General features: G+C 39.9%; 1 protein-coding gene across 4 annotated transcripts in view; it reads right to left on the reverse strand.

Moving 5' to 3' along the window:
• Nucleotides 1-1,341: 1,341 nt before the first annotated feature.
• The window catches only part of snapc1b (small nuclear RNA activating complex, polypeptide 1b), a 38,835-nt gene continuing 14,191 nt past the window's right edge, over nucleotides 1,342-25,985 (reverse strand). For 3 of the 4 annotated variants that reach the window (XM_043697230.2, XM_043697226.2, XM_043697227.2), the window contains 6 exons: nucleotides 24,981-25,088; nucleotides 24,613-24,768; nucleotides 21,559-21,624; nucleotides 17,460-17,522; nucleotides 13,183-13,309; nucleotides 1,342-3,492 (listed from right to left, as the gene is read on the reverse strand). In XM_043697230.2, coding sequence (XP_043553165.1) covers nucleotides 3,455-3,492; nucleotides 13,183-13,309; nucleotides 17,460-17,522; nucleotides 21,559-21,624; nucleotides 24,613-24,768; nucleotides 24,981-25,088 — 558 coding nt within the window. In that variant the 3' untranslated portion in view covers nucleotides 1,342-3,454. The remainder of the gene's footprint in view (nucleotides 3,493-13,182; nucleotides 13,310-17,459; nucleotides 17,523-21,558; nucleotides 21,625-24,612; nucleotides 24,769-24,980; nucleotides 25,089-25,985) is intronic. The other variant, XR_015757858.1, reaches the window with a different exon arrangement.

Genomic DNA, 25,985 nt, shown 5'->3' on the forward strand with positions numbered 1-25,985 from the left:
AACCCTTGCAGAGGCAGGAAGAACATGCAAAGAACATAGTCGCCTGAGGGTAGAATTGAACCTGGATTCCTAGCACAGTTAGACAGCAGTGCTAACCACTGAGCCACCATCCCAACCGTAGACAGTGTGTGTTAGCACACAATCCAATGAGCAACTCACAGTGACTGCTGCCCAAGAAAGAAATTCCCCAGGTTGCAGGCATTCAAGCAACTGTGGAGACCTGGCACCTGCTCAGGCCAGGGCAGATGATGACCCTGTGGTGTCAGCAATCGGTGATTTCACTTAACAAACAGAAACTTCTAGAGAAATGCAGGGGTCTGAGATCTTGGCAAGGCTCAGCAAAACAAGGCAAGAATGACTTAAGGATGCAAGTAGATGCCAATTAAGCAAGCGCTAAGTCAACAAGGGGCCATCCTGGAAATGCAGGGTTGGTGAGGTCTATGCCTTTCCCTGTTCTCAAAGTGTTCCTGTCACAGCTTTTCAATGCTAGTTGCTGGTGTGCTCAGCAATGCAAATCTGCACTTCCATATTGCACTGCCAGTGAGTAGAAGTACCAAAATTGTCACAATGGATTGCCACATTAAGGAAGGGAGCATGTGGCTGGTACCCATGGATTGTGTTCTGCACTGCTGTTTGCTCATAGGTTACATGGACGTCATTTCGAGTAAACGGTGAGCTAAATTCATCAGGCACATGTTCTGGCTTCTTTGTTGAGTTTTTCTGGCATCTAGCTAGTTTGGCAAGTTTGGTACGATAGGAAACAAAATATTGATGAGGTAAGTTGTGGTGTTAACAAAGTGTTGAACAAGTGTTAATCCCTGTCAATTGGTATCTTGCTGCTGCCCAGTGAGAACCTTGCCATATGATTTGTAATGACATAAGATGATCTTGACATTGAGATGGGCTTCGCCACATTTGATTATGCCCATCGTCTTGCCAAGAGTTCCAAATACTCTCAACCCTGAGAGAAGAAAAAAATTCTCCACGTATCTTAAATGGGCAATCCCTATCTTGAAACAGTAAACAAGAGTTACTATGGGTGCACTTACAGCTTCCACATTAACCCATAACCATCAGCAGTTCAACCATACAATTCTCATCCACATGGTGTTGTTGGCTGAAACATTGATCCTTAAGTGAAAATATGCATAACTATCAGTTGTTTAACCAGGGATACTATACCATTCATTGAGGTGTAGCAAGTCTCCAATACCCTAGTAGCACTAAATCATTGAACTTCTAACAACCAACAGGCACAAATTTGACAGGTGCAACATTATGCCCTTGTTATCAATGATTTCAACCAGTTGTACATTCAATATAGACATATCACGAAATAGAAATGATTAAGAACTTTATTAACTAATGGTGGAAGATACAAAGGAAAATAGTAGTTTAAAATGAAACCTCATACGCTACAATATTTTAATTCAACTAAAAAAAAATCCGTGTTCATTCAGGTTACAATTTAGAAAATAAATAACTCAGTGAAAAAGAATTATTTTAGCTTGTCACAATTTTCAGAAATACAAACTTAGGAGGCAGTCAAGATTGTGTACTAAAATGATTGATAAATTGTATCCAAACGAGCAATTTTGTATTGGAGTGACATGCTGTATTTTAGAATTAGAAACCACTGAGAGTTAGAGTACAGGTTTGAATTGCAGTTAAACCAATCGGATGAACAGGTCTGCTTTCTGGTAGAGTTTCAGAGTGATCCCACTAAATATGAAAACATAAGACAATAATGACGTGTGGTTAATCTTAAAACTGATAGATTAAGAAGGAAAATAATACTAGTACAGTTGAAAATCTCTGCTGTTACAAATACTACTGAAACATAGCACTGTATCTTACTGTGTGTTGACTTACCACTAAGTATCTAAAATGTTCAAAAGTAGTTTAACTATTTAGGGGAAAAAAAACTTGTGCATTCTGCTGATACAGTTTTAATTCAGTAACCGATCTCAAAGCTTTTACCACACTGAGATAATTCTGTATTGTTTACAGCCACTCCATTCAAGAAACAGGAGGAAAACTGATTCAATTGCAGCATGTGTACACTGAAACAAGCAGTTTAAATGAATTATTTACATTTTCCAGTGACAATTGCACTGACCAGAATACATCCAAATAAGCTCCAAGCTTGATTTGTGGTCAGTCTCAAGTTGCCATTTCTCTGTCAGAGGTGATGTTAATATTGGCCTCTATATTCAAAGGGTGCATATGGGAAGCACTAATCACAAACCAATGCGCTGCATTGTGAAAGCAAGCAAATGAATATCAAGGATAAGATCAGTGAAGACCTTGTACAATTAATCTGTTGACATTTGCTTTTCAGTAACACTCGTGAAAGATGACTTCAGTTAAATTTTAAAGATCACCACCAACCATGAACCTGAAATCCAGATGAAGAGGTGAAATGGTGGAAACATGGCAGGACCTACAAGCCATATATCTTTAACATCATTAAATACTCATTACAATCATAATAGCAGCTGCTGAATGCTAGGACAATCATATTCTTTTATGTAATAAAGTGCATTGGAATACACTGACATATGGATTGGGACAACATTGAGATAAGAGAAACAGTGCACAATTTCCAATGTTACTAGCTTGTTATGCAATAAATTCAGATTCAGTGCATATCTGTACAACATGAATCTGAGTTTTGACTGACCTATTGAAAACCATTGTTCAGCATCACATATTCAATGTTGACTCCTCCGTAGTAAATTAACTGAAGAAAGTATTGCACAGAAAAGAAGGATGTCATTTTAAAAAAAGTTAGCTACTGATAATTTTGCATATGAGAGTGAACCTGTCCACCTGGTTGTGATGAAGATTAACTAGAAGAGAAGAAACCATAGCTGCGCCCAGCACCGTCTTCTCAGGATGGAATAACATGAACATGAGCAGGTCCGCAATAAAGTGAACGTATAACGTCAAGTTAAATAACATTTTAGTTTTTAAGTATTAGCTTGGAGATAGGAGATTGAAATATCCCAAAAATAAAGTTAGAACAGATCCAAAATACAATTTCTAAAAGTCTCATGCCGACCAGCTGGTATGCAGAAGTATGATGCCACAGTAACCGAACAACAGAAGTAACACTTTCCCAAAATGTTACCCGAATGATGAAAATCTGACCTGATAAAAAAAGGTCAAATCATACCTTCCTACATTTAATATTAAACAGAATAAAACACAAAACATACAAGGCATATAAACAGAAAAGAGATCTTTTACAATTCATGAGTTATTGCTACATAACAGTGTATTATATCTAAAATCACAAGGAAATGTTATTCATCTATTTTTACCAAATATAAAAGTAGCACTTTGTGGCTGATTCAGTAATCATGCTTTGATCCATTCAGCTTTCACTTTTGATCACATTACTGGAGCTGTCGGGATTACTTGTAGTAGGTAAAGTTATTTTACATCCATTTTAACGCTTCTGCCTTCTCCTCTTGGTTGGTGGAGAATCTACAAACAAATGCAAAGTTAGTGTGAGGCATCTGTAATTCAACTAAAACAAACAATCCAGCTTAACACAATCAATTGCTGGACTGAAGTAATGTACTGATTACCCTAAGGAATATCAATTTTTGAAATAATCTCAGGAGTGACTGGAGAATGTAAACACACCTCCAAAAGGATTTTCAGTCAGAAACCCACCATAAAACCTGAAAATGTGCTGTGTTGGAATTAAGCACGATCATTCCTAGTATTTCTGCCATCAGTCATGAAGATACTAATCTCAAATTGGACTGTAATTTAACAGCATGTAAATGAAGGGATAACTGGATTAAAACTTCAGTTTCTAACTGAAAGCACAACAACAATACAGCACCACAAATGAGGAAAAGATTGCTAACTGGAGTCTCAGCAATGATGTGGGAGCAAATTTGTCCACTTGTTCTTTCAGGAATGCTGTGTAACTGCAATAAACAAACTATCCAGGCCACACGTCCATATTTCCATTTGGACAGCCAGAACATCTGAAGTCGCCATCAGTCATCACAGACCAGAATTAAAGCACATAAGGCCTTGACTGGAAACAAGAGGAGATTTGGAAATCTTGCTCAGCGTACGGTATCATTCATCACAAATGGCAAGAATCCAGATGTGGCATTTGGGAATTAAGAATGAGATCTTGGGATGGTGAAGCAGCTTTTTTCATTCAGATGAATGGAGAGGTGAAGAAAGCGCAACTGGAAGCTCTGGGGGAGGCGAGTCTAGTGGTCACTGAGAACACTAAACATGTTAATTAATTAATTTCAGGGGAAAACAAAATTGGTTGTGAAGTATGAGAAAGAAAGCTCTTAAAATTAACCACGTTAATGTTTTCCAGGGAATATTCTGCATATCAATAAATGCAAAAGCTAGGAGATAAATCTGCATTTCTACAGACTTAGAGCTAACTAAACAATTCCCATTTTTAAGGTAAATATAAACATTAATAAATAAATGTATAAGAAATGGAAGTGAGCAGCAGATTAGACTACATCCCTGGACAGAAAGACAGTTAATGTTTCAAGTCTGTGATCTGCAAACCCTCTACTTATTATTAAGCAATTTAACACTTTAATTCTTCTACACTACGTAACAGAACAGTTCTAGGAACCGGAGTAGGTCATTCAGCCCCTTGAGCCTGTTCCACCATTCAATGAGATCATGGTTGATCTATGGCCTAACTGGGTTACATAATGCAAGCTGCAACTAAGCACTGGCTTTGTCATATAAAGATTAATGAGTCCTTAGTCCATGTCAACATCACAGTGCATAACTGAAGGAGTTATGTCATCAGAGGTGCCATCTATCAGATGAGGGTGGCACATTGGCTCAGTGATTAGCACTGCTGCCTCACAGTGCCAGGGACCCAGGTTTGATTCCAGCCTCGGGTGACTGTCTGCGTGAAATTTGCATATTCTCCCAGTGTGTGGGGGTTTCCTCTGGGGGCTTCGGTTTCCTCCCACACTCCAAAGGTGTGCAGGTTAGGTGAATTGGCATTGCTAAATTGCCCAGAGTGTTCAGGGGTGTGTAGATTAGAGGCATTAGTCAGGGGAAATGTAGAGTAATAGGTCTGGGTGGGGTACTCCCAGAGGATCAGTGTGGACTTGTTGGGCCAAATGGTCTATTTCCATATTGTAGGGATTCTATGAAATGAACATAGGGATTGACTAAGAGGGGGGAAATAGAGTAAGAAACTAATGATGTGGAGGAGCCGGTGTTGGACTGGGGTGGACAAATTTTAAAATGTTAAAGTTGCTGCAACCCATTCTAAAAAATGAAAGACTTAACAATCCAGGTTTGTTCAAAATATATCATTTCAGTTGCATGACACTATAATCTTTTCTTAGAAATTCTGTGACTTATGATCTTATACTCCATACCCACCCGAAGAAGGAGCAGCGCTCCGAAAACTAGTGCTTCCAAGTAAACCTGTTGAACTATAGCCTGTTGTTGTGTGCTTTTTAACTTTGTAACTAAGTAAGTTTGTGGAGAACATACAAACTGATTATAAAAGCTCCTACAGATATCTGAGGAGAAAAATATTACTGAAGAAAAATAATGTCTTTTACAATCAGAAACAAAGAGATGGTAGACTAATTAAATACATATTTCGGAATTATTCTCATAAAAGGAGGACACAAATAACGTCCCAAAAAACATTGGTGCATTCAGAGTCCAGTGTTACAACAAGGACATCAAGCCAAACTAAATCAGTCTCACTGACACTGGATCTGTAACACCATGAAATTAAAACATTCAATGATCCTCAAAACTGTTCAATTGTTTCTAAACAGACTTTAAAAATAATAGATAGAGTCAAAGAGAATTACAGCATGGAAACAGACCCTTCGGTCCAACCCGTCAATGCTGACCAGATATCCCAACCCAATCCAGTCCCACCTGCCAGCACCTGGCCCACATCTCCACAAACCCCTCCTATTCATATATCCATCCAAATGCCGTTTAAATGTTGCAATTGTACCAGCCTCCACCACTTCCTCTGGCAGCTCATTCCATACACATACCACCTTCTGTGTGGAAAAAGTTGCCCCTTAGGTCTCTTTTATGTCTTTCCGATCTCACCCTAAACCTACGCCCTCTAGTTCTGGACACCCCAACCCCAGGAAAAAGACTTTGTCTATTTACCTTATCTATACCCCTCATAATTTTGTAAGCCTCTATAAGGTCACCCCTCAGCCTCCGACACTCCAGGGAAAAATAGCCCCAGCCTGTTCAGCCTCTCCCCATAGCTCAAATCCTCCAACCCTCGCAACAATATTATAAATCTTTTCTGAACCCTTTCAACTTTCACAACATCTTTCCGATAGGATGGCGACCAGAATTGCACACAATATTCCAACAGTTACCTAACCAATGTCCTGTATAGCCGCAACATGACTTCCCAACTCTATACTCAATACTCTGACCAATAAAAGAAAGCATACCAAACACCTTCTTCACTATCCTATCTACCTGCGACTCCACTTTCAAGGAGCTATGAACCTGCACTCCAAGGTCTCTTTGTTCAGCAACACTCTCTCGGAGTGTGTACCATTAAGTGTGTAAGTCCTGCTAAGATTTGCTTTCCCAAAATACAGCACCTCGCGTTTATCTGAATTAAACTCCATCTGCCACTTCTCAGTCTACCAGCCCATCTGGTCAAGATCCTGTTGTAATCTGAGGTAACCTTCTTCGTTGTCCACTACTCCTTCAATTTTGGTGTCATCTGCAAACTTACTATGCTCGCATCCAAATAATTTGTATAAATGATGAAAAGTAGTGAACCCAGCACCGATCCTTGTGGCACTCCACAGGTCACAGGCCTCCAGTCTGAAAAACAACCCTTCACCACCACCCTCTATCTTCTATCTTTGAGCCAGTTCTGTATCCAATGGCTAGTTCTCCCTGTATTCTGTGAGATCTAACCTTGCTAACCAGCCTTCCATGGGGAAGCTTGTCGAACACCTTACTGAAGTCCATGTAGATCACATCTACCGCTCTGCCCTCATCAATCCTCTTTGTGACTTCTTCAAAAAGCTCAATCAAGTTTGTGTGACATGATTTCCCATGCACAAAGCCATGGTGACTATCCCTAATCAGTCCTTGCCTTTCCAAATACATAAACATCCTGTCCCTCAGGATTCCCTCCAACAACTTGCCCACCATCGAAGTCAGGCTCACTGGTCTATAGTCCCCTGGCTTGTCCTTACCATCCTTCTTAAACAGTGGCACCACGTTAGCCAACTTCCAGTCTTTCGGCACCTCACCTGTGACTATCAATGATACAAATATCTCAGGAAGAGGCCCAGCAATCACTTCTCTAGCTTCCCACAGTGTTCTATGGTACGCCTGATCAGGTCCTGGGGATTTATCCACCTTTATGCATTTCAAGACACCCAGCACTTCCGCCTCTGTAATATGGACATTTTGCAAGGTGTCACCATCTATTTCCCTACAGTCTATATCTTCCATATTCTTTTCCACAGTAAATACTAATGCAAAATACTTGTTTTTTGGACACCAAGTTTATAATTATTAAGAATTCAACTTTACAGAACACAGATGAAGAACAAAGCAATCTAATTGATATCTATAATCCAAGCCTAACCTTCTTTGATCAAAAACCCCCATTCAAACACTGACTCAATTAAGGGATAACTTTTAAATAAAAAAGTATTAAGTTGCCAATTCTATAACCATTTCAACAATAATTATCAGGTTTTCAAGAAATCCGATGGCTTGCATTCTGAAGACACTGGCAAATGCTAACAGTTTCCAGAGACCTTGGAAACGTTTCCTTATTTCTCACAGGCTGGGATTTTTTCTCCCCCTCAGATATATCAATAACTGGAGAATAGCTGAAGAGAAGGCAAAACCAAAACCCTAATTTGGCAATTTCCAAAACAACACTGCCACCTGCCCAAAACCAGTTCCTTCTTAGGTTTCTCCTTTTGCAACATTCTCTGTGGTTGATTGACCAGTGCAGCTCCTTCCTTGATTAGCTACTTCAACATCCAACCAGCTGTCAGTCCCTGAGCGCAACAGCATCTCATTGCCAGTTTGTCTATAGTGTTCTTAGTGCTTGATCTTTCCAAGTCAGTTACCAACAGTAAACAGCAATCTTTTGTTCTTTTTTTTAAATAAAAGCAAGGTGTTATTCCGTATTCAATTATCAACTGCAATTCACATTTCCAAACCAAAATAAGAAGAAAAGAAAAATAATAATGGTATAAAGTGAGAAGTAGGAACTGAAAGAAATCAGTATTACCATGGAAATGCTGCTGGAAAATATGATGCAATTAAAGACCCTGATAAACTTCCACAGCCCAATAATTTACATCCCAAATTACTTAAGGAAGGGGTGCAAAGGTTTACCAGACTGACTCCTGAGGTGGCAGGACTGACATTCGAGGAGAGACTGGATTGATTAGCACTATATTCAGTGGATTCTAGAAGAATGAGAGAAGATCTAATACTAATGAGTACAGACAAGGTAAATGAAGGAAGGATACTCCCAGAGACTGGGGAATCCACACACAGGGGTCATGGATTAAGGACATCGGATAGGTTATTTAGGTGTGGGATAAAGAGAAATTCATTCACCCAAAGACCGGTGAGCCTGTGAAATTCTCTATCACAAATAGCAGTTGAGGCCAAAAAATTGTCTGGATCATATGAATTAGCCATAAAGGAAAGGTTGGACAAAATTGGATGGTTTTTGTTAGTGTCACAGGCTGAGTGATGAACTGCTAGAAGTATATAAAATTATGAGAGGATCTATATATTATATATAGACTAGTCGAGGTTGGGAAACTTGGGTAGCATGGATGAGTTGGACTGAAGGATCTGTTTCTGCACTGTCTGATTCTGTAACTCTATGCATAGATAAGGTGGATAATCAAGAGTTTTTATCCCAGGGTGGAAAAGTCAAATTTTAGGGGCATACATTTAAGGTAAGCAGGACGGGGGTGCAATTTAAAGGAGATGCGCAAGCAAATTTTATTTTTAAAAACACACCAGTGTTGTACTGTTCAATTTATGTTATATTGAATATTTTCAAAAAGGATATAGATATAGTTCTTAGGGTTAAAGGGATTGACAGGTTTGGGGAGAAAGCAGGAACCCATACTGAGTTGGATGATCATACTGATTAACAGAGCAGGTTTGTAGGGCTGAATGGCCTGATGCTGCTCCTATTTTCTATGTTCCTAATATGAGGTCCTGTCTGCCTCTCAGGAAGATGTAAAAGGTCCCATCACACTACTTACAGAAAAGCATCATCCTGGCTAATATTTATTCCTCAACCAAGTCATGGAATAAGAAAGTTGACAGAGTCATTACTTCACCATTGTTTGTCAAATCCCACTGTGCAGACAGTTGCCACTTCTGCCTACATTACAGCAGTAGCGAGACTTAAAAGACTTAACTGGCTGCAAAGCTCTTTGGGCATCAGATGAGGTGAATAGTGCTAGATAAATACAAAATTATTCTTTCTTTAAAGATAAAGTCTATTATTTTATCAATGTGCCAATGAACAGTTATATTCTGCAACTATTATATTGTTTTCATTTACTGCTTGCTATTCTTTGTAACAAAGTAACACCACGGTTTATATCCTAAGCCACAATCAGGTTGAATGTTTATTCAATCACTTTGAGGTTCAGAAGATCACGAAATTATTCATGATATAGTCCACACACTAAACACAATAACAAATACCTTATTCAACTCTTATGCTTGGTATAGCACCAGATAATGGCTATAAAAATCCACAAGGTGTTCACACGGATCTAAGATGCATTGGTGCTGAACAAGAGGCAATTAGCTGAGTCGTAGTCTAAAAATACTTTTTGGTAGGATTGGGGAAGAAAAATTAAAACAACAAGGAATGGTGAATGCATAAAAATGACATTAAACAGATACTTGCTCGCTCATTCTTCCCCACCCAAATAATATTCTAAATCTTGATGAGGGCCTGATCTTTTCATTGGCATGTTGAGCTTGTTCCTCTTCGTTTCCAAGGTAACCATTCAATTTTCCTCAGCTGCATTTTGTCAGATGAAAGGCTTACTTTCATAAAACCTTCAACTACCATGGCACAATGTAATTCCGCTGCATGAAATGAGGATGGATACTGAAAAACCCTAATGTGCATAAATCAACACCAAAATACTGCGTTAAGTCAAAAGATCTGTGCAGACCATCATATGCGGATGCATTTCTAACTTTCCTGAAAATATTATCATCCTGTAAACTTACAACCAGTTTCCTTTGCTCTTATAGTGAAGAGGAGTGAGAGGATTTATTGTTATGAGACAAAATACCCAAATAGAAACTGGTGGAAATAGAATTCATATTTGCTTTAAATAAAGTGGTCAAATGTTTGTTTAAAAATGAGGAGGCACGTCCCAGGGTATGGAAAGAAATGAGGGATCAAGTTTGATGAGAATTGTGAAGGGTAGGAAATAAAAAAAAGAGAAGACCTGTCATCGAGTGGAAGGAAAGCAAGAGGAGATTAAAAGGATGATGATCACAAGGCAAAATGAGATGAAAATAGACCACGTAAAGGAATAAATAAAATGGGTCCAGAGGAAATGGAAATAGGAATAGTGGAATCACTGCCAACAACTGCTGCCTCCAACAAAATGAAGATTCCGTGCATATTATCTGAAGATGATCAAGTCAACAGCCACTGGAATGCTGAAAGTTGAAGGGAAGGTATTATGGTGGTGGCATCACACTGATAGCAGAAACGTCAGACTGTGACACAGACTGGTGAGTGGATGGTGTGAACAAGGGATCGCTGTCATGATTCTGGGAGGAAAGGACAATTGGGAAGAGGTGACAGCAGATGTGTAGAAAATAAGAAATCATGGGTCTTGACACAAAATATTAACTTCTCCTTCAATCCTTACCGATGCTGCTAGACCTGAGCATTTTGTTCAGGATATTAAATAGTGCAAACAAGATCAGCCCATGGTATCAAAAGGCAACAAAATATTACCTATTACTGACTTAAAGTCAAATATCCACCTGCAAATTTGCCTCACACTGCATTCGACCACATACTTATCCCCCCTCCTTTTAAGGAAATATGACATTGTCGAGGTTCTGCTGCTGCTGACCCTCTTGCAGATAGTTTTGGGTTCCCAGGACCACCAGGAGTGGGTGGTTGCAGTTGAAACTGGGCCCTTAGGATTGGGAACACGGAGTGAGGGGGTTTATCCATGATCGGAGTCAGGATGGGCCTTCATTCCTTCAGTCTGTGTGACCAGTAGCACAGGCTCTGCGTTGTTGGGGAGTTGGGAATGGGTAATTTCCCATCACAATCTCCCAGGCCAGATTCCACAGACCAAGATCTAAGCTGCTACTTTTCAGCCTGTGTACACTGAAATTATAAACATTATTTGATAACTGTATTTGCTGGTTAAACATGATCAATGTAGTGGAAATAGAGAAAGAATACGTTGCACAGGGTGTGCCGTATTAAGATCTGTCTTAACACAGGTGCTGCAACTGCATGTCACCGAATTCAGTCAAGCAAGAAGTAGTGCAAACAAATAATTTCCTCAATGTGACTTCTCTTTGGTCTTTTTTTAAGCTGAAGAAATAGGCTTTGGAAATAATTTCTTCATGTAAAGGGTGACTATGATTTCGTATGATTTTTGGGCTCATTCAAGACCCAACTAAACCTGGAAAATGAACAAGATCTATGCCTTTCCTCATCTCCTTTGATCTTATCTGAATAGCTTGTTGACAATGGTATGAGAATACTGTATTTATTTCTCAGTCTCAGAATACTATCCCATGGGATTTTTGTGTGCCAGGGAAGGCTGACACATAGAGATCCAAACTACTGATAACCCGAGAAAAGTAACTTCCATTTGCACAACAAAGCACAGGCTAACGCCTAACAGAGTCACTTGTCTTTTCTACCCCATGAGAACCTACAGGGGTCAGTATTAAATAAAATTTTAAAGCCATGCTGCAGCTAGAGTCTAGCCAACTAAAGTCAATGCAACACTAATGCTGGCTTTCCAGAATCACACTGCATTACTGGAACACAGGATGTTCCAATCAATTCCAGAATCTGGAAAGCTTAGTCATCGCTATCTGTAGCAAAAGTCTAAAAGTAATGTTTACTGGGCAGGTCACAATTTTATAGCAGTGATCAGTGCTGAGCTCTATCATCAGAATTGCATTTGAGTGCTGTGGTTTTCTGAATAATTTTGAATAATAAGCAAAGGTTCGATATCTCAGTGAATTATTTTTAAAAAGTGTTAAAATGGTTACATTTATCCCATAATCCTTTAGGATATATAACAGTCCTGCTGCAAACAGTATTTATTTGTTTTGCTTTCAAGTATTCAAGAATTTTCATGTATAATACAAATATTAACTGTCCCTTACCCCTTATAATTATTATACTAAGGAGGACATTTTTAACATAGGCATTGCATCTATTCCTAATATTAAGAAATAATTTTCAGATGTAAAAACAGAAAATAATGAAAATATTCAAATGGTCAGACAGTATCTGTGAAGTACAAAAGAGTTACTGTTTTAGGCTAACAAACTATTATTCCAAATTCTAACATTTGCAGCATTTTGTCTCTGTAATTTTTCTACTGTTAGTCAAACTTACCACATTCATGTAATCGGCAAATGGATGCATACGTTTTAGGGTGAAGTGGTTAGCACTGCTGCCTCACAACACCCGGGTTCAATTCCTTTTTGTGCAACTGTCTGTGTGGAACTTGCACATTCTCCCGCATCTGCGTTGGTTTCCTCCAGATGCTCCAGCTTCCTCCCACAGTCCAAAAGATGTGCAGGTTAGGTGGGATTGACCAGCTAGATTGCCCCACAGTGTTCAGGGAGGTGCAGGCTACGTGGGTTTGCTACTGTAAATGTGAGGTTACAGGGATAAGGGTAGGGGGCTGAGTCTGGGTGGGATGCCCTTCAGTGGATTTGATGGGCCGAATAGCCTGCTTCCATACTATAGGGATTGTAATAAGACAGAGGTTTCATCTTTTTGTAAAAGCATATCAAAGGATAGTTTCTCAAGAGTCGATCTAACAAAAGCATCCACTGCGACCCAGAGGAACACCGAAGATGATCTCGACAAGAATCAATTTTCTTAACACAAGCTCCAAACATTACCTTTCTCTCTGCTGTGCTTTTTAACTGAGGAATTCCGATTTCTTTCGGAACTCTTCACTTGTGCCCAGTCAGACCCAGATTCTGAAGACTCCACTTTCACTTGTCGATGCCTTCTGGATCTAGATGCCTTCATGTGAAATAACAATATTTTGAAAAAAAAATTAATGATTGTTACATTTAATAAATAATTTCAACATCAAATCATTGGGCTGAATTTAACATGCCCCTTTCAGGCATATTTTCAGCAGCTGAAAAGAGGCACAAATAGAGTGGGTGACCAGCCCACCATCTTCTCAATGACTTGGGTTTCTCCCTGAGAGGAGGCCTCGACAGGTGCTAAAAATCAGCAACATGCCTGTCATGTTTCAAAAAATAATGAAGGATCAACTAAGATCATAAAAGCTCAATTAGAGTCACACAGCATGAAAACAGAGCCTTCGGTCCTCTTCCCACCCTATCTCTTGCAACAACCGACTTGACACTGACATTTTTTACAAACCCACCGACTCCCACAGCTACCAGGATTACACCTCTTCCCACCCTATCTCTTGCAAAAAATGCCATCCCGTATTCCCAATTCCTCCGCCGTATCTGCTCCCAGGAGGACCAGTTCCACCACAGAACACACCAGATGGCCTCCTTCTTTAGAGACCACAATTTCCCTTCCTACGTGGTTGAAGATGCCCTCCAACGCATCTCGTCCACATCCCGCACCTCCGCCCTCAGACTCCACCCCTCCAACCGCAACAAGGACAGAACGCCCCTGGTGCTCACATTCCACCCTACCAACCTTCGCATAAACCAAATCATCCGCCGACATTTCCGCCATCTCCAAAAAGACCCCACCAACAGGGATATATTTCCTTCCCCAACCCTTTCCGCAAAGACCGTCCCCTCCATGACTACCTGGTCAGGTCCACACCCCCCTACGACCCACCCTCCCATCCTGGCACTTTCCCCTGCCACCGCAGGAACTGTAAAACCTGTGCCCACACCTCCTCCCTCACCTCTATCCAAGGCCCTAAAGGAGCCTTCCACATCCAAAGTTTTACCTGCACATCCACTAATATCATTTATTGTATCCGTTGCTCCCGATGCGGTCTCCTCTACATTGGGGAGACTGGGCGCCTCCAAGCAGAGCGCTTTAGGGAACATCTCAGAGACACCCGCACCAATCAACCACACCGCCCCATGGCCCAACATTTCAACTCCCCCTCCCACTCTGCCGAGGACATGGAGGTCCTGGGCCTCCTTCACCGCCGCTCCCTCACCACCAGACGCCTGGAGGAAGAACGCCTCATCTTCCGCCTCGGAACACTTCAACCCCAGGGCATCAATGTGGACTTCAACAGCTTCCTCATTTCCCCTTCCCCCACCTCATCCTAGTTTCAAACTTCCAGCTCAGCACTGTCCCCATGACTTGTCCGACCTGCCAAGCTCCTTTTCCACCTATCCACTCCACCCTATCCTCCCTGACTATCATTTTCATCTCCTCCCCCACTCACCCATTGTACTCTATGCTACTCTCTCCCAACCCCCACCCTCCCCTAGCTTATCTCTCCACGTTTCAGGCTCACTGCCTTTATTCCTGATGAAGGGCTTTTGCCCGAAACGTCGATTTCGAAGCTCCTTGGATGCTGCCTGAACTGCTGTGCTCTTCCAGCGCCACTGATCCAGAATCTGGTTTCCAGCATCTGCAGTCATTGTTTTTACCTTCGGTCTAACCAGTCCATGCCGAACATAATCCCAAACTAAACTAGTCCCACCTGCCTGCTCCGGGGCCCATATCCCTCCAAAACTTTCCTATTCATATATCCATCCAAATGTCTATTAAATGTTGTAATTGTTCCCGCACCCACCAGTTCCTCAGGAAGCTCATTCCACACACAAACCACCCTCTGTGTAAAAGATATGCCTCTTAAGTTTCTTCCTAAATCTCTTTCCTCTCCCCTTAAAAATCTGGCCCCAGTCTTGAAATCCCCCATCTTAGGGAAAAGATAACTACCACCAGATTAAGCTATACCTCTCATTATTCTATAAACTTCTTGACCCAATATTTTGCTGTCCATGAAATAACTGAAATGGCATAGACAGGAAAGCTAGACTGCATAGCTCATTTGTAAAAATAATAGTTTTTTTAAAAGGCTGGAATGAAAGAGGGTCCTATCTTTGGTAACCTTTGTGTGTGGGAATGCTCCACATCTTGCCCAATATCCCTGACTTACTGAGGTCTGAGATTACTGGGGTCTTCACCCAACGTTGGAATCCCAGGATCCTCCACAGCCAAACTAATGGGACAGCAAGTGGTGCTAGCCTCCAATCAAGCCCCATGCTGTCCTTGTTAATGTTGTCCATATTGGATTTTAGCTGCAGAACTAATATGTTTCTTCACTGTCAGAAACCAACAAAATTCTGCCCATTGTTTTATAGTCACAACAATGCAAAAGGATGAGTGCCAAGAAATTAAAGCCTGAGCAAATACACATAAACAAGAGGAATAGAAACCTTCGAAGTGATTTACCCCAGGCCAGTCAATGGAATTGTTGGACCAATCCTACAAAAAGGTAGTTAGTAACTGACTAGGATACATTGATACAGATGAAGATTGAGATAATGAAGATTGAGATTGAGGTTGAGAAATTCCAATAAGGTGGCGGTGCAGTAGGGCTTCTGCACTCCGGGCTTGACTGCTCTATCTGCACAGTGGACTCGAGTAAGCCCAGCAGTGCAGACTCATGGTGGTGGAGATGGGTTTGGGTTCCTAATAATATCTACACATTCAGTGCAGATTCATAGAGATGGCGGAGGCGAGTCTGGGTTCCTTGTAAAATCTGCATCCAATGCAGATTCATGGAGGTGAGTTTGGGTTCCTTGTAACATCTGCTTCCAGTGCAGATTCATGGAAGTGGCGGAGGTGAGTTTGGGTTCCTAATAACATCTGCATCCAGTACAGACTCATGGAGGTGGCAGAGGCAAGTTTGAGCCCAGTACAAGACCCAACAGCAACTGCATCAGTGAGGTAGGCCCAAAGCAGACTCATGACAGCGGTGGAGTTAGACTGGTACAGTACCCAGCAGAATCTGCATGGCAAAGTTCAGTGAGGACTCAGTGACAAAGGCATTGGTGGAAGGGAGACAGCACCTAAGAATGACAACTTTCATTCCAGCAGCAACAGCAGTGTGGTGAAGAGAACTCGTGCCTGGCCACCAGGCCCATGGCCTACAATGGTACTTTAACAAGAAGGATTGTAAAGTTGGATACTTTCTTTATTTTTTTTATTTTTCTGCCTTCATATTCAGTGTTTTGATTTATTTTTCTGTGATTTAAGATGACGTTGGAGATCGACAACACTAAAAACACTTTTCACTGTATTTTGTAACAAGATACATATGACAAATAAATAAACCAATATTGAAAAAGAAAGAGGTCAAGAGTCAACACTGTCTTAGAATTTTGCAATTCATGGACCGACTTGATTGTATTTAATCTGCAATGTTACAGCAGATATCTCTGGATTAGGAAAGCACTCCTGTTACTCCAGGCTCCACAGGAACACCAATGGTGCTATATTGAAGTCAACTGTGAAAAATAAATGCTCATAGCATCAGAGCTAGCAGGAAGCAGAGAGTAGGAATAAGCGGATCTCTCTCAGGCTGGAAGGGTCTCAACAGGTGCCATGCTGCAGGGCTCGGTGCCAGAGCCTAACCTTTTCCAATTTACATAAACAATTTGAATGAAGAGACCGAAGGGATGGTAGATACATTTGCTGCTTTCATAAAGATAGGTAGGTAAATGAGTTGTGAAGAGGATATAAGAGGCCTACAAAAGGGATATAGATAGGTTAGATGAGTGGGCAAAGAGCTTGCAAATTGACTATAATTTAGAAAAGTGTGAAACTGTCCATTTTGTCAGAAAGAATAAAAAAGCATAGTGTCTAAATGGCGATGGTTGCAAAGCTCTAAGATTGAGCGATCCTGCACAGAACGTTATGCAGGTGCAGCAAGCAATCAGGGAAGGTAATTGTCCAGATCTTTGCACATGGACTGTTTCAGCATTTAAAGAGTTTTAAATGCTGCTGAACATGGTGTAGTCATCACCAAACACCACCACTTCTGACTTTATATGGGGAAAAAATTTTAAAAATGCACAATGCGATTATGAGATCAGTTCTCCATCTTGGGGTAACAAACATTAATTTTTGCAATCATTCCTTATCATTCATCAGGGATAAGCAATAACTAAGTATTTTAACAAAAATGAGTATTTGGCATACAAACCTTCACTGTGGAATTGTATGATTTTGACTTTATCTTTGCCAGGGTCTGTGCACGACTGGAGCCCTAAGAAGAACAAACACTCACTTTAACCAGTTTCAGCATTACTTTGCTTACTTAAAGAATACAAAGTAGAATGAAACATTGCTAAATAAATGATTTTTTTGCTTAGTTTTAACCAATTTTTCCATTATGCATTTGATTTGACATTAAAAATGTATTGTAATAACCTCAAACATTTAGTTAATGAGGCTGAAGTTGATAACATTGTACCTCAGCTTTGGATCAACTGTAGGTAGATTGGGAGTATGGGACTCAATGCACTGATGTATTTTTCCACTGATTTCAGAAGGCCAAAATTGGTTTTAGATACAAATCAAGCCACTGCCCTAATTACAAGTATTATTATACCTGGACTTTCTTCTCAAAATGTTATCAGTGCATGCTAACATAAGCATCTTCAATCAACCATGACGTGAGGTAACAGTGTGACAGCAGCATTTGTTTCATGAGAAGAAGCGGATATTAAAAGGGAAGATTGATGCAGCAACTCAGTGCCTTCTGTTGTAATGTTGGCCAATGGAAACTGCTGCATAATTGCAGGTGTAGCTATAGTGACAAAGTTTTCACAAGCAACACCTTAAATACACTGACATAAAACATGTACTTCATGTTAAACAGATATGATCATTTAGGAGCCAAGCACTCAATCAAAGAAAACACTTGTGCACTTGATTTTCACCATATTATTTTTGCTGGCAAATGCATAAAATTATTCATTGATTCAAATGCCTTGCGAATACAAGTACGGGATCTCGTGGTCAACGATGGTGTTACTGCTCATTTTAACCATATGTAGCTAATATATTGGGCAACACTATGCTATGACACTGCCTTCAAAAAGCATGTACTGACAACATTGGATTCTTGGTTAGCAGTATAAAAATACCAGTTTAGAATACTTCACAACAATTATATATTGAAGAGAGGAAAGAATAAGGAAGGTGTACACCTTTAATGAATTCAACTTAGCCTCTACTTAAAAGATTAAACTTTTCTCTTGATTCGAACTAACATTCTGTAATGGATGTTTATATTTAGCTAATAACTAACAGCAAGTCCGCATGAACAAGGTGACAGAGTTGGCTCTAAAGATTGTTTACAGTTTCCATAGTGGACTACCAAGACAGGGACACCTCAGGTGGGGACTAACCTGCAAGAGCTTTTCCCAGCTTCCAGTGCTGGTACAGCAGCCTAATGTACTACACACATATAAGTAACTCCAGCTATGTGGGAGTTCTGACTATTACCAGGTGGTCAATCGACCCTATATAAAATTATCAATTTTTTTCAGATCTCAGTAAATATGGCAGTATCACTTGAGAGGCATTTGCAATATAAATGAACCACAAATTCAAGAGAAACAAATATACAGCATTTGTAGCCTGGAAACAACTGTTTCTCTCTTGTGAATCTAATGGCTCTTGGGTTGAGAACAGGAAAAACAGAATACATTTTGCAAGTTGAAGGCAAAATTGTACTTATGACTTATGAGTTTTGCACAGCTTTCCACAGCTACAAATTAATATAAGTTTTTGCTTTTATATTTATCAAGTGTTAAAAATGATCATCTAATCCTTATAAAATCTCCACAGTCACCAACTGCATAAGTACTAAAAATTAGATACATTTAATAATTTCACTACCTTGCTCCTTCTCTTTCCCTTCAATCAACGCTAAAATTAATCTTTGATTCTTTACCATGTCAACCTGGAGTGATATCCTTGATCATACAGCAATCCTAAAAATGAGGTTTGAAAACTCTCCAAAAGTGACAGGTGAATGGACCTCAGTGGGAGATGGGGTATGGGCAGCAGAGTGAAGACCTTATTTATAAAGTGGAGAAGACAGGAGACTCTCCAGCAGGTGGCCAGAACAGCACTGTAATAGCCAGAACTAGAAGGAACAACAGCAAAAATATTGATGCAAGTTTCAGCACCAGCAAGCAATATTGTGGATGGAAATAGGAAGTCTTTGTGATGTGAACAGATATGGAGTGAGGAGATCATACAGAACACCAAAATCATGAACTGGCAGACACTGGCCAGAGGGACCATTGAAATCAATAGCAAAGAATAGAATTTAAGACAATTTAATGAAACCAATGCATCAAAACTAAGCGAACTCTTCAACACTCCAACTGATCCTCTTCCATAAGGATGTGGACTTGTTGCATTTATGAAGCAGTTAGAAAGTTAATTCTGCTGATATTTCTTGTGATTGACCTCATAACAATGGTCTTTTGTGACACTCTTTTATGATGCTCAATCTTTGCAGTAAGTATTAAGGGTTAGAGTCAAAAAGTGTGGTGCTGGAAAAGCACAGTCGATCAGGCAGCATCTGAGGAGTTTCACAGATCTGAGGAGCAGCATCTGAGGAGCAGGAGAGTCAACGTTTTGAGCATAAAGTATTCATCCTGATGAAGAGCTCTCCTGCTCCTCGGATGCTGCCTGCCCGGCTGTGCTTATCCAGTACCACACTTTTTGACTCTGATCTCCAGCATCTGCAAACCTCACTTTCTCCTTAAGGATTAGAACGCCTGTGGAAATACTAAAAGCTTTCATCTTGCTAATTTTGAACTGAACTAGAAATAATTTTAAGTAGTTCATCATCAAAAACTGGATAAGAATCCAATGAAGAGTGCAAGAGGGTATGCCAGGAGCATCACCAGGCATTTATCAAAATGAGGTGCTAACCTGGTAACACAGCATTACTCGCATGCCACACAGGGTAAATTCCAAGTGATTGACAAAGCTAAGCAATTCCACAACCAATGGAGCAGATTGGAGCTCTGTAGTTCTGCCACATCTAGTCCTGAGCAATGGGGGACAAATAAACAACTGACTGGATGAGAAGGAAGATAGATATGTCATCATACACACACACAGTGCAGAAGAGGCTCTTTGGCTCATCAAGTCTGCACTGACACATGAGAAACACCTGACCTTTAACTGAATCCTAATTACCAGCGCTTGCCTCACAATCTTGAATGTGAATGACACCCCAGGTGCTCATTCAGGTACTTTTTAAAGGATGTGCCTCTATGACCTCTCAGGAATTGGTATTTTTGTAGCTTACCCTATTTTCTCTGAGGTCTTTGAGGGTCGTGAGAAATTAATTTCAGAAAATAATTTTTAAAGTGCTGGAGCATGTAATCAACAGTGCCATAATGCAGCACAAGCTCAGCAATGATATGAGCATTGACACTTAGTTTGGGCTCCACTGAGGCAAGACAAAGACAGCAGAAACATGGGCAACTTTCCAAGTCATTCACCACCCTGACTTGGTCATTTATCACCTTCAGTGTTCCCGTTCAAAATCCTGGAATTCCCTCCCTAGCAGTCTTTTGGGTGTATCTACACCAAACAGAATGCAGCAGTTCAGGAAGGCAGCTCATCACCACCCCCTCAAGTAGAACTAGGGATGGGACAATATATACCGACCCAAACACCAACACCCACATCCTGTGAGTGAAACAAAAAAAAGGACATGCTACAAAATTTATCAAGTGCACGAAAAATTGTACCTTGCTGTTTTTAGTAAAGACAGAATTCAGTTTCAAACGATCAAAGATCTGGTTTCAACATTTTTGAAAAGACAAAACTCAACAACTGGACTGCAAAGTTTATATGAGAGGTGCAGACTTAGCTCCTGAATAAGATCCAATACAAATCAGTGTGTCAATGGATTAACAGTAACAGTACTAGAAGAATCAAATATAATTCTTATCTACTGGCAAGCTGTTAATCAAAAATGTTGTAATTTTTGTATGCACTAAAAAGTATTTTGTTCATAATATCCAAGAGTGGACAAGTTTACACAATGGACCAACACAAATGCAATATAGCAAAGGTTCATGATTAATTCATGACCCCATGTCATTTCTACTGACAGTGATATAGAGAGAGTAAAGGCAGCCAATGCCAAAAGTCAATGCACTACAGTATCAGATTAACTGGTGACATCGATTCCAAATCACAACAGTGCACTCAGAAATTTCCCCTCCAGCACCAAGGTCAAATTTTAATGATACTCCTCTCACCTTTTGACAATTAGATTCATCACCATCGGATCCAGAGATATCTGGTTGGTCAGTCAAGCTTGAGTTCTGTAAAATTTGAGATAAAAGAATGGTGTTATTTGTTTCCTTAAATCACCAGAAATGCTAAAGCTTAAACACCTGAATTGACACCAAAAATATGACACCAAGATCAGATACGATACATCCAACCACAATGAATGCCTTCTTCCCAGGTTAAAGAAAGGCAAACCAGCACTGAAGTAAACATGGACACAGCATTTAATATTCTGAACTCAGAATTTAGAGATCCTGTCACCGGTTTGTATTTTATCAGATCATCAGACTACAGACATTCTAATGCTCCAAATGTCAGAACTCACTTGCCAGTTCCACATTTGGCTTTACATCAATTATATGAATACTGACATGTAAGGTAAGACACTCAGCGAAGGGTAAAAACAATGACTGCAGATGCTGGAAACCAGATTCTGGATTAGTGGTGCTGGAGAAAACAGATCCAAAATACAGGATGAGTAAATTTGATATGGCAACTGCATATTTTAACTGACTTTGTTTTACTTATGTTGGAACATTGCCACTCAATTCTACAACAAAGCAGTACATAAAACTACACAGCACAACAAATGATGCTCTAGTAATGTAATTTTAATAGGCATTAACAATGTGAAACCTTTCTGATTGAGTCAACAATGTTTAAAAGTAGGTTCTGGCCTTTAACACACCAGAGTTAAAAATCTAATTGATTCAAAATAGCTGCCAGTACCTCACTACAAAACGAGAGGGGACTTATTAATTTTTCATCTGCTCAGTATGAGGTGAGGAACAGTTACTGCTCCCCCTTTTCTTTGTTCCCTCATGGTCAGTTATAACAAATGTTTTTTCTTTTTATAATTTGAAGCATGATAGCTACATTCAGAAATTAAGTTAACCAAATAAAAATGGAGAGTCATTTCCAAGGTTTGCTGAGTGATTTTTAATTACCTATTACCCAAAAACAATAATAAAATGTGACAACAAACAGACACACACAAATAGGAGTTGGGACATAATGTTGCAGTTGTACAGGACATTGGTGAGGCCATGTTAGAATACAGCATACAATTCTGGTTGCCTTTCTATAGGAAGGAGGTTGTTAAATTTGAGAGATTGCACAAAACACCTACAAGGATTTTACTGTAACTGGAGGGTTTGAACTAGAGGGAAAGGCTGAACAGGCTGGGACTATTTTCCCACGAGCATCAGAGGCTGACGGACAACCTTATAGAGGTTTATAAAACCATGAGGAGCACGGATCGGGTGAATACCTAAGGTTTTTTTTTCCCTGGGTGGGGGTATAGAGGGCATAGATTTAAGGGGACAGCGAAAGGATTTAAAACAGGCCTATGTGGCAACTTTTTCATGCAGAGGGTGATGCATGTATGATGCGCTGCCAGTTGAAGTGGTGGAGGCAGGTACAAATACAACATTTAAAAGGTATCTGCATGAATATATGAAAAGGAAGGGTTTAAGAGGGATATGGGCCAAATGCTGGCAAATGGGACTAGGTCAGATTGGGATGTCTGGTCAGTGTGGATGATTTGAACCGAAGGGTCAGTTTCCATCTGTATGACTGTACCACATCAAAATGTTGTTCATTTCGCTGTCAACATATAGACACTAATGGCAGCATCAAGATCAGTTTGCAGTGCTTCAGTCAAAAGGCACTTGACATAACTGCATTAGTTTAAATACCACATTTTATGCAATCTTTTGGCAACATATCCATGCAATGATAAAAAGAATTCATCAGTAATATTGTTACTGAAAAGCAACTGCATATCAGATTCAGTAGAGACTACTTTCAAATAAATTATCAATCTCATTATGCATTTGGCTTTCAATTATTTGCCCCCACTGTATAAATAGGATTCATTTCATTTTGTACCAACTTAAGGCTGTCCCAAATCAAAAGCTCACAACTGAGCAAGCCTAACAAATCCAATATTGCCTCTTTAAACCGTGAAAATTCAACAACCCAATATATATTGCAGAACTACTTTCAATGCTAGAACCTAACGTATAAACAGCTGTGGCAAAGAAAAAGAATCTAACTCTCCTGCTACTATACATGGTCTGTTCCAACTGGGTCTTTATCTAAGGACTATATGGTGTGTTAGAACCAACTTTCAACATTCAGCAAACCCTCTCTGATGTATAATCCCTCTCTGAAGGCAAATCTCATAGAGGATATTTCAGCAATTGCTGCAGCCCTCTATTAAAAGTACTGAAACGGTCATTCTTTATGTGTCAGCCTCGTTAATACCAGCAGGTTATTCAGACATAGACAAAACAACTCAGCAACCAAGTGTGATCATATCTTCCCTTCTATCAACATTTCCACAGATGCATCTGACAGCATAGAGCATCTCATTTTTTTTCTCTACACGATCACATAGATAGGAAGGCCAACTGAGCACCTCATTAGAATGCCAGAAAGGATTAATTTACTCATCAAGCATTAACAATTAAACCTGGACTTTTCACGGAGTATTTGGCTCAGCGAACATTGCATCAATAAGCCTTCTGTATGACTGTACCACATCAAAATGTTGTTCATTTTGCTGTCAACATATAGACACTAATGGCAGCATCAAGATCAGTTTGCAGTGCTTCAGTCAAAAGGCACTTGACATAACTGTATTAGTTTAAATACCACATTTTATGCAATCTTTTGGCAACATATCATTTTTATCGGATCTGATCAGTTGCCCCACAAAGACCCTGACAGAAAGGTCACAATGTAATCCACCACAGTAGGTTGATACAAAATAGGGTTGAGGTAAAAAAGATAAAAAGATTATTCCATTTTTTAAACTTACCTGCGTACCAAAATCTCAGAATTGTTTCTAAAGTCCCAGACAAATCATATCGGAATTTCTGCATGACTAATGTTCAATTTGTCAGCAGAGAAAAGAATTTAGGCAAAAGAAGCAACATGTTCTCGATCTTAAATCAATTTCAAAAATCATTAGACTGAATTACAAATATTACTTCATATTACAAAACAAATGTTACCTTTTTCTCTTGCCACTGTTGGAATTCCAGCGTTATGTTCTTTAAGTCAGAAACAAAGTCACTTCGAATTAAACTTAATGCTTTGTCCAGCTGGGTTTTGTTTGCAGAGATCATACGTTTCATTGTTTGATAATGATCATGGATATTCATAAGTTCCTTTAAAATACATGAATTAAGAAAAAGTATTTAAAATCCCTTGTGTCAGTCTATTATTCTTCTTGGAGGAAAGTATGAGGTTGCGACTCCCTTAGCCTCAGCCAACTGCATGTGATCATGAATACAGCAAAAGACCAGTCTTTTACTCCAGTAATGCTCAGATTTCAGACTCAAACATTTTTAGACCCAAATTACTCTCCAAAACATCTTACCTCCAAAACATCAACGGAAATGAGTTCAGACACCAGGTTAGATCTCTCCCGGAGGTTATCGTTAATAGTATTACCGGGTATTTTTCTCCTTTTCTTATTGTAAGCCAGCTGAAAAAATTAAAGTGAGCTTTCAGAAGTCAAGTGGTATCTTTCATTAAAAGGAAATATATTATTTTAATATTTGCAGATGACAAACTTATTGCATATTTTGAGAAAGAAACAAGTGAAAAATTATTACAGGTGCACAATCCTTTATCCAAAATGCTCAGGACCAGCTGGTTTTCAGAACTCAGAAGTTTTCGAATTTCAGAATAAGTGTCAGTTTGATGTGAATTTTTAAAAATCTTTCCAAAGTATAGACTTACATGAGTAAAACAGGCCCCGAAACAGAATTAAGGCCTGCCAGTGCTGAGGCCCGCCCCCACACATCACATCTGAGAGACACGCATCGAGTGGGTGTGGATTTGGGTTAAGTGTTTGCACACCAAACAACCTTGTTAATGAGAAAAAAAACTCTTAAACAAAAACCTTCAGACTTTGGAGCTTTTCAAATTTCGGATTAAGGGTCGTCAACCTGTACAAAGTGGAGTATCTGTTCCTAGTACACAAAAAAAATGGCCACTGGAGTCCATGTACATGTGCCCCCACCTTTAATGTTTTAACCAGCTGAACGAGGTGAAAGCACTGCAGCAACGTTTGGAATTGGAGGTCAATGCCGCAATTGGCATTCTGATGCTGATCACCAATGTGAAACCTTGGAGGGGCTGCAGCCTTGCAGCTTAGAGGGAGTGTTGTCCCCACCCCCTCCACCTACATCATACCAGTCAGCTGTGACATGACTTGTACTGCCAGTATGGATCAATGTCGTCATGAGCTGGTGCATGATGATGTCAGGACCCATGCACATACAGAACAGGAACATGGACCTGCATCTACACTTGCATGTATATTACCATTGACAAACAACTGTGAAATGAAAAAAGTGTTTTGAGCTAGGAACTGAGG

The sequence above is a fragment of the Chiloscyllium plagiosum genome, unplaced genomic scaffold (assembly GCF_037043375.1).
Source record: "Chiloscyllium plagiosum isolate Xiang-an unplaced genomic scaffold, Cpla_swu_hap1 HiC_scaffold_8, whole genome shotgun sequence".
Taxonomy (NCBI): domain Eukaryota; kingdom Metazoa; phylum Chordata; class Chondrichthyes; order Orectolobiformes; family Hemiscylliidae; genus Chiloscyllium; species Chiloscyllium plagiosum.